Below are 14,075 nucleotides of genomic sequence, written 5' to 3'. Positions count from 1 at the left end.
GTTTACACTAGACCACATTTAAGATGACGTTAATATTTTCCCGCGCGTCGCACGCACGGTTTAGCGACTCACACTAAGAAATAACGCCACACTGATGCACAAAATATTATTTATTTATCCAAATTCATTTTTTCCGGTTTTTAATTTATTCATGGATTATGTTTTGGGTAGGGGGTAGGAGCAAATATAATAGACATAGGCTCACACTTATCGGCAAAGTATGTTTGATTAGAAACCATGTTATTTTTTTTGACATAATGAATTAATGACATATGCCCAGATGTATAGTATGATAACTACTCAAATATTTGTATTATCCTTCCTACAGTTGTATTTATTTCTGTTAAAGGACAGCAAAATGGCGATGTCATGGGGATTCAATGTTTATTGGCAGCATCTTCTCAAAGGTCTTCCTAACGAACCAACATGTAGCAAATATTTAAAAATTAAGGGAGAACTATTCGTTTCCAACCAGTGAGACCAGTTGCCTTGAGGCAACTGGTGTGCCCTGAAATTGATTGGATTCAACACATATTCTGGCCAAGGTTACACCCACTATAATGAATTTATATTGAAACATTAATTGGAAGAAGGCTTGGCCTTGTACCTGCTTACAATATAATATAATTTGGATCATTATCGATAAATTATCTCACATCGTCCTAATGCATGTTCTTGCTTCATTTCGATACATATTTTGACATGTATCCAATTGCCCATTTAATTTTTATTAGCCAGCTCCTGCTCATGGCCTACGCCTCTCTGATGTGTGTAGGTATGTGCATTTTTCATAATGATAGTTTATTAAATGTCCAGTGATTTGGGAACTGGTCAAGGGAAATAGTCATTATAGATCATTTGGGTCTTTTTTGGACGTAGGCCTATTGAATAATTGGCTTTGGCAACTTGGAGTTTCCACTTGTTAAACCTACCGGTTCTCTTTTGCAGCGCTCAGGACCCTTCCGACCCTCGCTCACGAATGTCGTGAATAGTTCCAGATTCTAAATGCCTTGACAGTTGCAACATTTATATGAAATATGGAACTCAAGTTCCAGTTTATTGATTCCTGAAACTTATTATAAACATTATTTTATGTGTGGTATGAAGCATTTTAAGGCACAGAAAATAAAACAGAATTATTATAGTACAGAGTTTCACCAGACTAACTCTTGAAAATCGCTTTAGGTAGGCCTACACTGTTTTGATTGTTCAGTCGGTGTGAAAACGCTGTGGTTTGAAAACAAATTTGATGGGGCTTTGTTTCAGTCCAGCCTTTGACTGAATGATACAGCACAAAACCCAAAAACCCTCACCCCAGTACCCTTCTACCATCAATACGAGACGCTCAGCACTGGGATACGGCCTCACCCCAGAACCCTTCTACCATCACTACAAGACGCTCAGCACTGGGATACGGCCTGACCCCAGAACCCTTCTACCATCACTACGAGACGCTCAGCACTGGGATACGGCCTCACCCCAGAACCCTTCTACCATCAAAATATGAATATGGTCGCTAGTGTTTACATGTGGTCGATAGTGTTTGAATATGGTCGATAGTGTTTGGGTGTGGTCGATAGTGTTTAAATGTGGGCGATAGGGTTTAAATGTGGTCGATAGTGTTTAAATGTGGGCGATAGGGTTTAAATGTGGTCGATAGTGTTTGAATGTGGTCAATAGCGTGTAAATATGGTTGATAGCGTTTAAATATGGTCGATAGTGTTTGAATGTGGTCGATAGTGTTTAAATGTGGTCAATAGTGTTTAAATATGGTTGATAGTGTTTAAATATGGTCTATAGTGTTTAAATGTGGGCGATAGTGTTTAAATGTGGTCGATAGTGTTTGAATGTGGTCGATAGTGTTTAAATATGGTTGATAGGGTTTAAATGTGGTCGATAGGGTTTAAATGTGGTCGATAGGGTTTGAATGTGGTCGATAGTGTTTAAATATGGTCGATAGTGTTTAAATGTGGTCGATAGGGTTTAAATATGGTCGATAGTTTAAATGTGGTCGATAGTGTTTGAATATGGTCGATAGGGTTTAAATGTGGTCGATAGGGTTTAAATGTGGTCGAGAGGGGTTTACATGTTTAAATGTGGTTGATAGGGTTTACATGTTTAAATGTGGTCGATAGTGTTAGAGTGTGGTCGCTAGTGTTTACATGTGGTCGATAGTGTTTAAATGTGGTCGATAGTGTGTAGGTGTGGGCGAGAGTGTTTAAATGTGGTCGATGGTGTTTGGATGTGGTCGATAGTGTTTAAATGTGGTCGATAGGGTTTAAATGTTTAAATGTGGTCGATAGTGTTTAATTGTGGTCGATAGTGTTTAATTGTGGTCGATAGGGTTTACATGTTTAAATGTGGTCGATAGTGTTTATATATGGTCGATAGGGTTTACATGTGGTCCATAGTGTTTAAATGTGGTCCATAGTGTTTAAATGTGGGCGATAGTGTTTAAATGTGGGCGATAGTGTTTAAATGTGGTCGATAGGGTTTACGTGTGGTCCATAGTGTTTAAATGTGGGTGATAGTGTTTAAATGTGGGCGATGGTGTTTACATGTGGTCGATAGGGTTTACATGTGGTCCATAGTGTTTAAATATGGTCGATAGTGTTTAGGTGTGGTCGATGGTGTTTACATGTGGTCGATATTGTTTAAATATGATCGACAGTGTTTAAATATGGTCGATAGTGTTTAAATATGTTCTTTTCACTCACTCTCCACCTCATCCCTAACTCTCCACCTCAAGCTGGTGTGTAGTGAGCGTTCTGGCACCGATTGGCTGCCGTGCATCACCCAAGTGGGTGCTACATATTGGTGGTGGTTAGTGAGGTCCCCCCTTCACTTTAGGCGTCTTTGAGTGTTATTAATTATTATTATTCTTCATGTTTAACCTCTGTTTTCCTTTTATTCCTAGTCTGTTTTACATAGTTTTGAATGATGACTATATGCTCTGTAAGGTGACCTTGGGTGTCTTGAAAGGCGCCTCTAAATTAAATGTATTATTATTATTATTATTATTAAAACGTTGCGAAAAACTTGCTTGTTATGCATTGCAACTAAATGTACTGTCAATAGCCTAATGCGCTTCTTGTTTCGAAGTCTATCGAGCACAGCTCCATTGAGCACCGCCGAATGGTCAAATGATTTTCTCCATAACATAGAAATCGACCAACTCAAGAGTTTTCTCTACTTTTCATAAAAAAACACGAATTTAGACTAGTATGTTAATAAAACATTTACATAGCCATAATTAGAACTAGAGATAATGACTAATAACCATCATAATATACGTTTTATTAGATATTATCTTAATATTATAAGATAGTATTATAGCCTTTTTGTTTTGTTTCGTAATGTCAGACACATAACACAGCGCATCCATGGGTCAGACACCAGAGGCAGACACCCGCGCATCATGCCGGTCTATTCACTTGTTGCTATGGCAGCCGAAGAATCAAACAGATGTGGTTATGTAATTACAAACCCACGTATCCTTTTTTTTTTTATAATTCAGGCAATTGTTCGTTGCTACATTTTTTTTAAACTAAAATAAAATGCTTGGTACAAAAATCCTTGGGGTTATATAGCCTACTTTAGATTAAAGGAAATAAGAAATAGGCCTACAAAAACGTTGTCTTTCATAAGTTATGAATTGTATTGAAAGCCCACACCGAACTTTATCAAGTGAATCTTCATTGAACCCGCGTAATTGAGACGATATAGACCTACATAAGTCAAGGTAAATAAAAGTTTGTCCAATGTCCCATGTTGAGATCTATGACGCCATGACCTCTAATGTAACCGGATTCCTCAGCAAATCAGAATCTGGGTTTTCTGCTAGGAACAGCCAGGAACAAGATGGCTGGCTCCAGACGAGGAACGCGTTTTACTTGCATTACATAAACAAGACATTTCCCCAGCCGCGACACTTTATAACGGTCCAAGTTTAACGGGACGGAAGAACCTGGGCAAATTAGGATGGCGCGTTTTGCTTCTGCAGACTTTTAGTTTATAGCCCGACGTCAAGTTATAGCCTACCAAACTCTCCGGCCAGGTCTTGGACACTTTTTTTTACTTTCTTCTTTTAACTATTGATTTGTTTGAATTCGTTTTGTGAGTAGGTTATTGTTGGCAACAATGTAGCCTTTAGTCTTGAGCATCTCCGAAATAATCGTTTGTCAACATTTATATTTTGGACGTGTTCTCAGAAAGTTTGGACGGTTTTCTGGATGCGTTTCCTTCATAATGCGAGAAATGCAGGCTACTTTAATTTTAGGCTAGACTGTCGTCGGGATTAAAGCCATCTTATTTTTGAGGTTGGTCGGTGCCCTATAAGGACACTTATCGATGGCGTCGACTCGAGTGAGATCACAACAATCTCAAACTGGCAGGAACCCCGCGGGCACACCTAGCGGCTCCGCGCCGCACAGATTGGACTCAAAGTTGGAGATCGAGATGGAGAATATCCAGCATCAGGACTTGGGATTGGGAGGAATCATTGGTGCGCCGTCTCCGCCTTCGCGGCAAGCCTGGAGTCGGGATAACCCGGGATTCGAACCCGAAGAGGAGATCATGGAGGCTAACTGGCCGCCAGCGAGTCCGGGTAGGAGATCTGTTTCTACAGCCTCGAGCAGTAGTTGTAGCAGCGGCGTAGGTAGCTTCACCGGGGTCGGGGGCAGCGGCCACAACCAGCGCGGTGGACTGTACCCCTCATCCACAGCGGATACCCAGCGGAAAGACAAGCACGAACACCGGAGCTGTATGAAACAGATACTCCAGAAAATCAGAAGTGAGTAGGCTACCTCTTGGATTCACTTTGGCTAACCTACCAACTGATATAGAGTGGCGAAGTCACGCCCCTTCCGGTAGGGCTCATGGGACCTATGAGATCGAAAAATATGAATGGGTGTCAATGGAGAGAAAATAATTATTTTCTGGTCCCAGTCTTTATATGCCCTGGATTACACATATGTTGTTTGTGGATTTAAATGATAATTTTTCATGCAAAGAAAACTAAAAATGTTCGTGAAGAAGTTAGATTATTTTAGGTTTTATGTGAGGCCGCTTTGTGAACTACAGCTCTTCGCTGCTCTCAACGCATATGATATACGTCACCACACCCGCCCTTGGAACTCGGCACTGAGATGGCGATCTCTCTGCCCCACTTCAGCGCTTTTTCCAAGGGGAGGATAAAAGCATCGAAAGAGGTGAAAACCACGGGGCACGTGCAGAATTTCAGTGATGCCGATGGGAAGATTGTCGGTCTTCTCCACGCCAGTCGCAGGGAGCGTGACGTCACATACGAGCCGTGTAGTCTTTCTCGTTGTGTTTTCTCTACAGCCTTTATCTGAACAATTGCACAATAAACGGTCGAACTCTTTGCATGAAAAATTATCCTTTAAATCCACAAACAACATATGTGTAATCCAGGGCATATAAAGACCGGGACCAGAAAATAATTATTTTCTCTCCATTGACACCCATTCATATTTTTCGATCTCATAGGTCCCATGAGCCCTACCGGAAGGGGCGTGACTTCGCCACTCTATAAAGAACACCATCGCATTACTATTTAAAACATGTTAATTATAATAATAGTGCATTATTATTATTATTATTATTATTATTATTATTATTATTATTATTATTATTTGTTGCAGTTTTGTGGGGTACAGATCTGATGGAAGACAGTGACAGCAGCAGAGAAAGATACCTGAGAAACTTACTGAGGGAAATGCTAACCTACTTCAGCTTTCTCATCATTACCTGCATCTGTAAGTAAAAACTGATATCATGCAAATGGTGCCTGTTAAATATCTCATACTACTTGGTACAATAAAAAAAGTGATGGCAAAGTATTCAGGCACCACAGTCGAAGTCTGTTATGACCTAATGTTTCAAGAACAGTCAAGCTACTATATTGGTGACCATAAAAAAAAGTCACTTTCTCTACATCTAAATGAGTTATTCAGAAGCTGAAAAACGAACTTGCCAGGCATGTTACCACTCCAAGTTGCCTACTGTGCAAAAAAGTGTTTTACTGAAAAAAACCTTTTCAGTGGTGTGTATTGAAAGACTATTGGTGAAGTTTCTCCAGTCTTTTGAGGCTCCTACGGACGGTGCCAGCATGAGGTTTAGGGTGGATCAGGAAATGACTGGTTTATGACTTTTTCCTATTTCTTTTTTTATGTTAGCCAAGGGAAAAAAAGGGGAACATTGGATGGTTTTTATGACCTAATGTGTAGTATTAGAAAGAACCATACAGATAGAAAATAAACAAATACATCAAATACATGACAGTATATTTAAATCTATTTCTGGAAGATAAGATAACACTTAATTCATCCAGATGCGACATTCAGGTATTACAGCAGAATATCAGCAAATCCACAACCAAGCTAGCTGTAGCTTTTGTTAGATTTCAGCTTATTTCTAAACTGTTCGGACAGACTCTGCGTTGTGTATTTTCAGTCGTAGTAGTAATTCTTGAAGTCGAAATCAAAGCAGCTTGACAGGTTGGATTAGAGGGTTGAATAGATGGTTTATTCCAGGATGTAATACAGCGAGATACAGACTTAGGTTGAATAATCTATAGTGGACCCGGTGGTCGATGACTTGTTCCTTAGCTGTCGAACCCTCTACTCGTCGAACCAAAGGGTTGGGGCGAGTATTATACAAAAAGGGGATATATGAATAACACGAAAACAGACGCACTCTCAGCACTGATAAGGCATCTGGCCCTGGCTATGTCCCGGAGGACCAGGTCGGTTCAACCTTGTTGAGACATAACAATGGCAGAACACCTCGTCAGTATGAGAGGCCCTGGCTTATCCCTAGACTAGAAATGTGAACAACAGAGAGACACTAAAATACACCGACATTCTACACTTTATACTGATTGTTTAGTGAACATTTGCATGTCCATTGCTTGCATTTCGCTGTGTTTATGGATGATTATCTCTTCCACAGTGACCTATGGGATGGTGAGCACTAACATGTACTACTACACCAAAGTTATGTCTCAGCTCTTCCTCGACACACCGCTGTCTACTGGGAACCATGCCACCTTTAGAAGTCTGTCCACCATGGAAGACTTCTGGAAGGTAGACCTGTCCCACCCAACTCACATTTGCTCTGGGAGTCAAACATTCAAACCACTGTGTCCTGCCCTCACTCAAAATGAATCTAAATACCATTTCTGTATATTCTAACAAAATGCTTCCAACTTTCTTGCCAACAGTTCACAGAGGGGCCTTTCCTGAATGGCATGTACTGGGAGGTGTGGTACAACAACAAGAGTCTCCCAGACAACCAGAGTCTCATCTACTATGAGAACCTGCTCCTCGGGGTGCCTCGTCTCCGACAGGTGAAGGTGCACAACCAGTCCTGCATCATTCACCGGGACCTCCGGAAAGAGGTGCAGGAGTGCTTCAACATCTACACCCCCAGCAACGAGGACACCAACCCCTTTGGGCCCAAGAACGGAACGGCGTGCGTTGAAGCTTTACACATTTTGAAAAGTGTTGGTTTTTAAAAATAAATAAATTCGGTGTTTAAATCCTACATTTGATCGAAAGAATAACATGTAGCCTGGTGGCTCAACAGCTAGTTTAATATCCACCGGCAATTTAACATGTAGCAACCCAGGTTAAATTCCGACACACAGTCTCATGCTACATCTCATTTCCGGTCTTTTCCAACCCACTTTCTCTTCACTGTTCTATTCAAAAAGCCAGATTCACAACAAATTCAAAACCCTCTAATTAATGTTGTAACGTATTGTATTTTTTGTATTATATTAAACAACTCCAGCTGTCTAAATGGTAATCTTCTCTTCGCTGTGTGTACAGGTGGATGCATACAGATGAGGGCCGGCTGAATGGGAGTGGGTACTGGGGCCAGGTGTCTACGTATGGTGGGGGGGGTTATTACCAAGACCTTTCCCGCACCAGAGAGGAGTCTGCCCTTCAGCTGGCTCTCCTCAAAGACAACCTCTGGCTGGACCGAGGCACAAGAGCCGTCTTTCTCGACTTCTCTGTCTACAATGGAAACATCAACCTCTTCTGTATTGCCAGGTAGGATTCTTACCCAGTTAGGACATAGGGAGAAAATGGCGGGAAATTTGCTGCTCAATGTGTAATATTCAATAGAAAACCTAATAGAGATTGAAAATAAACAAATATATTATCAAATGCACACTGGTTAAGTGAACCTGTGCATGGTAGCCATAATCACTATCGTTTCGCTGTGTTTATTGATTAGCATCTGAACAGGTCGAGGCCTCTCAATCGTAGGCCTGGATTTGGTAGCTGGTGCTGAAAGAAAGTCTCCCTTTTGTCCAAATGTCACTGGCTCTCAGTGCCGGTTGGATGTCCAAGGAGGAGAAACAACACTTTTGAATGATGTGTGTCGCATGTCACATGTGCTAGGATGCTAGTTGACCTAATTTGCCATGTATCGCCGGTATAATCCTAACCCAGAGGTAAACCATTTATCCAAATAATAATAATCAAGATCAGTCAAAATGTGTTATTACCATTCTTTTACCTACTATATTAGTAGTAGGTAAAATACGCAATTGTGTGATAAGAAGGCTGTGTGTCGTTAATCCGCTTTCTTCTTGATATGTTCAGGCTTTTGGTAGAATTCCCTGCCACCGGTGGGGTCGTCACTTCATGGCAGTTTCAAACAGTGCGTCTGATCAGATATACATCGAGCTGGGACTACTTTGTCGGGGTTTGTGAGGTGGCGTTCTGCATCTTCATCTTGTACTACGTGGTGGAGGAGGTGCTGGAGATCCACATCCACCGTCTGCACTACTTCAAGAACCTGTGGAACTGTATGGATGTACTTATGATCATGGTGAGCCCCAGCAACGAGTCGTCTCTTTGAGGGAGGTCTCCTGTATTCAAGGCATCGATTAATGATAAAGTTGAGAAGAAGAAGTTGAACAATCTTAAAACAATTTAATCTTTTGTTATTAAAAGTAGTTGAGACCAACTTTTGATATTGAATCATAATTCAGACTGCAGGGCAAATATAATCCTCATGTTCTGTCATTCATATCTTACTTGCCGTTGCCTGTAACAACTACAGTGTCATAATTCATAACTTTTCCTCATGTTGTATTTCTATTTCAGCTGAGTGTGGTTGCTATCATAATGAACATCACCAGGACGTCCATGGTGAGCAACCTTCTCGGAGGCCTGATAGAGAATCACGACGCTCACCCCAGCTTCAGATCCTTGGCCGATCTCCAGGTCCAGTTCAACCACGTGGCGGCTGTGATCGTCTTCTTCTCCTGGGTCAAGGTGGGCCTCAGATCTCAGAAGCCTGCACACGATAAGACATACAGGAAGATCAAATTTGACAGTAGACTCCGGTCCTTCTCAGCCTATAACAAAGCTTTACACAAGTCAGTGGATGGAATGTTCCTTGAAGGGATGGGTCCTCACTCCTCACAATTGATGGATCGTCAGAAGAAATGGGTCTTTAGAAGAAATGGGTCTTCAGAAGAAATGGGTCTTCAGAACAAGTGATGGGTCTTCAGAAGAGATGGGTCTTCAGAAGAGATGGGTCTTCAGAAGAGATGGGTCTTCAGAAGTGATGGGTCTTCAGAACCAGTGATGGGTCTTCAGAAGAGATGGGTCTTCAGAAGAGATGGGTCTTCATAACAAGTGATGTTTCTTCAGAACCAGTAATGGGTCTTCAGAAGAGATGGGTCTTCAGAAGAGATGGGTCTTCAGAAGAGATGGGTCTTAAGACTTCTCTAAAGCTAGGGAGGCATACTGCACTTCAGGAGCTAGGCAGGTGAATTGCATTACTATGGTGCTTATTTGTCTTTCTCAGCTCTTCAAGTTCATCAACGTGAACAAGACCATGAGCCAGCTGTCCAGCACCATGTCCCGCTGTGCCAAAGATCTGGTGGGCTTCGCCATCATGTTCTTCATCATATTCCTGGCTTACGCCCAGCTGGCCTACCTGGTGTTCGGCACCCAGGTCAACGACTTCAGCTCTTTCAAGAACAGCATGTATGTACAACTACGCTGATTTTGTCGCTTATTTGGCTGTGTTCTCTTTTCTTCTACTAGGGGTCACGATTGCATCCACATTATTGTATTAGGGGCTATTGTATAAGCGGACAGAGGCATCCACAAAATTTCGTCCACTGCAATATATATCCTCTTGCCAAAAGGCTGTATAGGTTTTTTATGTTTGTCTTGTTTGTCCGTGTAGTTTTACCCAGTTCCGCATCATCCTGGGAGACTTTGAGTTCTCTGAGATAGAGGAGACTAACCCTATCCTGGGACCAGTCTACTTTACCACCTTCATCTTTTTCATCTTCTTCATCCTTATGGTGGGTACACAATGTTCTCTATTTGTCTCAAAGCATTTTCATTTTTTATAAAAACATGCATTTGTAATTCATTCAATTCACCTCTCGAGGAGTAGATACGTTCAGAGATTAGGAGGTTGGCTAGGTATCAATTGACTAGGAAGTTTTCTCCAATTATGCCGAACCAAAAGTTTTGATTCTGTGACTACTCCCAACTGTGCATTCTCACAGAATCTTGTCCATGCCCAATTTTGAAACGGGTCTACAGGAAGGAGGCGAGTTGAACAAACGCATAGTTGCTTTACATCTCAACAGAGACAATGCTAACAATTATCCTGGGTTCTTAAAAAACAGGCTAAATCCTTAAATTAACCTTTATTTCGATTTATTCGATTATAGCTTCATTATAATTGCGTTATCTTCACTCCAGAATATGTTCTTGGCCATCATCAACGACACATACTCAGAGGTGAAAGCAGACATGTCCCAGCAGAGGACGGAGATGGAGATGACTGATCTCATTAAGAAGGTAAACCCCCTCCTCCCCTTCCAGGTTACTTTATAGGAGTGTGAAATCGAGGCGTTGGTGACGATCTTCTTACCAGAGCCCAAGGTTTACCTGACGAAATTAACTATTCGTACTCTGGCCCTCTGCCCGGTTCCTCCCAGGGTTGTAACAAGGCCTTGATGCGTCTCAGGCTGAAAAAGACAGCTGTGGACGACATCTCCGATAGCCTGCGTCAAGCTGGAGGAAAGATGAACTTCGATGAGCTCCGACAGGATCTGAAAGGGTGACCACAACCTGACCGACTTGTTCTTGGTTGCAGGATAGCGTTGTCGCTAGGGCACGTGACTCCTAGCCAAAAGGTACTGGGTTTGATCCCCCGATTTCCCTAGTGTACCTTTAGGCATCCTAGAGAAAGCTGGCCAAACCCCTTCCCCTGCTCCTAAATGACCCATTCCATGTGAGTTGCTGCTGACAATCGTGTCTGCTAAACGACTAAAGTATCCTCCTTCATTCCTCCACGCACAGAAAGGGGCATACGGATGCGGAGATCCAAGCGATCTTCGCCAAGTATGATCATGACGGGGACCAGCAGTTGACGGAGCACGAGCATCAGCAAATGAGAGACGACTTGGAGAAAGAGAGAGTGAGAGATCATCTCTTTTTTATTTTTTACTTAGAATTCCTTCCTGAGGGGCCATTTGTAGATTGATCAATAACCACTGGGTAGAACTCGTATGTAAACCCGCAGATGATCATTGTGTTGTTCCCCATACACTTAGGAGGACTTGGATATTGAACCCAATTCGCTAGCGAGACCCACTAGTGGGAGGAGCTTCCCCCGGACCCAGGAAGACTCAGAGGAAGACGATGACGAAGACAGCGGCCACAGCTCTCGTCGCCGTGGGAGCAGCTCGGGGGGAGTGGCCTATGAAGAGTTTCAAGTGTAAGGATTTCAAACGGACCAAAACGCAGTATGCTGTAACTATTAGAAAAAGCTATATTCCATTAAAATGTCTCACTCCTGACCTTGTAGTTTGAAAACACAATGATGCTCTCAGAGATAATTTATAATTGTACAAAGGCAATGCCCACATTTTCTGAATGTTTCTGAATCCATTCACTGTGCAGTATATACCACAAATATACCACCTTCCAGATCAATAAATATCAACTTGAGCTTTAACTGGTCAGAGAAATGGACCTCCAATATTACCTGATTGACTAAACAAGTAACCTACAGCCTATGAAGAGATCAACCATTTGCTGTTGGAAAACACAATAGTGTTACATTCTGCCCAAATTGTCATTGTTTCTTCATGACGGACCTCGCATACAATATGACTTAGAACAAGGAGGACTAACACACACACTGCCTCTCCGCGGGCTCAGGCTGGTGAGACGCGTGGACAGGATGGAGCACTCCATCGGCAGCATCGTGTCCAAGATCGACGCGGTGATCGTGAAGCTGGAGGCCATGGAGCGGGCCAAGACCAAGAGGAAGGATGTGCTGGGGAAGCTCCTGGACGGGGTCATGGAGGTGAGGGCCCGGAGCTAAACTAACATTCTGTTCATGCTCAACACACAGACACAAACACAACACTTTATTAAACAAATCATTACGTTGGTAGTGGGCTCGCTTAGATTTTGTTCACCACTGTATCATGATGTTTGTGTACGTGTTTATTTTCTTGTAGATGTATTTTAAGTGTAGGGTAAACTGATCCGTCCCGTCTCTTTAACATGTTCTTCGGTCACGCCAGAATAAACAGACTACACAGAATACATCAATTCTTTACACATGTCATGAAGTGCTTTAGGTTCTAAACCTTCAAGATGAACCCTGATCTCTCCGGCTAACCCCCTCGCGGCAAATAGGACGAGAGGATGGGCCGTGACTCGGAGGTTCACAGGGAGCAGATGGAGAGGCTGGTCAGGGAGGAGCTGGAGAGATGGGAGTCCAACGACACGGTCTCCCAGGTGGGCCACCCCCAGACCGTCACCCCCAGGCCCCGCCCGCCCTCATCGCTCTCGCTCGACGGCACTGAAGCTGCCGCCAACGGGAGCGGCCATATTTGAAGACCTGCGGCGACCATTTTGGACCTGTTTTGGAATGCGTTTTAGCAAAGAGTCCTATCCCTCTCTCTCGCTCTTCTTCCCTGAAATGTCTCTACCATCGTCATTGTTCCTGCTCATCGGAGCAGCCAAAGGGATTATCAAAGGTTTATTCTTGGCTTTTTTTCTTGCAATCACGTGTATTTTATATAGCCATATAAAAGACTTTGACAGTGGGTGAAATATTGAGCTGTGAATGATGTGTATTATGAGGTACGCCCAAAGGACATAGTCAAAAATTATCTTGATATTATTTTTCTTGAGAAAAGCAAAACAAGATACTTGTTATAAAATGCCTATAAGGTGAAGCCATTTCAGTATTAAATGCAAAAATGGAAGGCCAGTTGATGCAATATCACATTTTACTTAATTTACTTTAATAGCTTTTATTTAAAAGAACTGAATGCCTTAATTATTGTTGTATATCCATTGTAACATTTGACCAAATGATTAAGCATAACCATTGTAGTATTAAATGCAAATGTAGAACAGTTTATACAATTTCCTTAGCCTGCAAGCTTGTGTTAAATTTTAAGTGTTTAATTTGCTTTAACAGTCTTTATTTAAAAAAAGCTGACTTACTTTTTTATTATTGATGTATACCAATTGTAAAATTTGACCAAACGATAAAGGGAAATAAGTGTATTACATTTGAATAGTTGATCAAATCCTCCATCCTACAAGCTCATTTCAGTCAAAACCTATGCAGTTACGACTTATTAGATAAAATGGCTTATATACCATTTTTAACTTTCCAAATATCAAGCGAGGATTTAATTAATTGCTTATTTTGGTGTCTTATTGTATTGTTAATAGATTGTGGAACTTTGTCATATCTAATCACATTGTATTTGTATTATCCACCACTTCAGTTTATGATACATATTGTAACTTGAAACAAACTTCAATTTGGAGTGCATCTAGTGTTCATAGGAACCCCATGCTTTTATTTTGTAAGTGCAGGCCTAATGGGCCTTATTATTGGAGCTTGATTTGTATACATTCCTTTTTCAAAATAAAGTGTTATAACATTCATCTAATGCTACACTTAATTGTTTTTCTGTTGTATAGATTGAATTTCCCTACTGTAAGAGAAGGCAATCTACTCGACTTTAA

At 41.7% G+C, this 14,075-nt stretch overlaps 1 protein-coding gene across 2 annotated transcripts; it reads left to right on the top strand.

The window, feature by feature from the left end:
• Window positions 1–3,818: 3,818 nt before the first annotated feature.
• pkd2 (polycystic kidney disease 2) lies at window positions 3,819–13,994 on the top strand. 2 transcript variants are annotated; one of them, XM_060047524.1, is made up of 15 exons: window positions 3,819–4,792; window positions 5,664–5,777; window positions 6,973–7,106; window positions 7,244–7,494; window positions 7,854–8,078; window positions 8,637–8,865; window positions 9,144–9,314; window positions 9,853–10,034; window positions 10,240–10,360; window positions 10,770–10,868; window positions 11,009–11,130; window positions 11,373–11,490; window positions 11,630–11,790; window positions 12,237–12,384; window positions 12,723–13,994. In XM_060047524.1, exons 1-15 carry the CDS (start codon window positions 4,351–4,353, stop codon window positions 12,921–12,923), a joined length of 2,718 nt encoding a protein of 905 aa, XP_059903507.1. In that variant the 5' UTR covers window positions 3,819–4,350; the 3' UTR covers window positions 12,924–13,994. The 2 variants fall into 2 exon arrangements, with proteins under 2 accessions (XP_059903507.1, XP_059903506.1); XM_060047523.1 differs by having other exon boundaries at window positions 11,627–11,790.
• Window positions 13,995–14,075: the final 81 nt, after the last annotated feature.

Source organism: Gadus macrocephalus, chromosome 3 (genome assembly GCF_031168955.1).
Source record: "Gadus macrocephalus chromosome 3, ASM3116895v1".
Classification (NCBI taxonomy): Eukaryota; Metazoa; Chordata; class Actinopteri; order Gadiformes; family Gadidae; genus Gadus; species Gadus macrocephalus.
Note: the sequence above shows the minus strand (reverse complement) of the source record. Positions and strands in the feature narration are given on the sequence as shown.

Excerpts from the sequence above, each read along its gene's own strand:
- pkd2 (XM_060047523.1), top strand. The coding sequence starts at position 4,351 with ATGGCGTCGACTCGAGTGAGATCACAACAATCTCAAACTGGCAGGAAC. Across the intron at positions 8,079-8,636 it reads AACCTCTTCTGTATTGCCAG|GCTTTTGGTAGAATTCCCTG; the intron begins GTAGGATTCTTA and ends TGATATGTTCAG. Across the intron at positions 12,385-12,722 it reads TCCTGGACGGGGTCATGGAG|GACGAGAGGATGGGCCGTGA; the intron begins GTGAGGGCCCGG and ends CGCGGCAAATAG.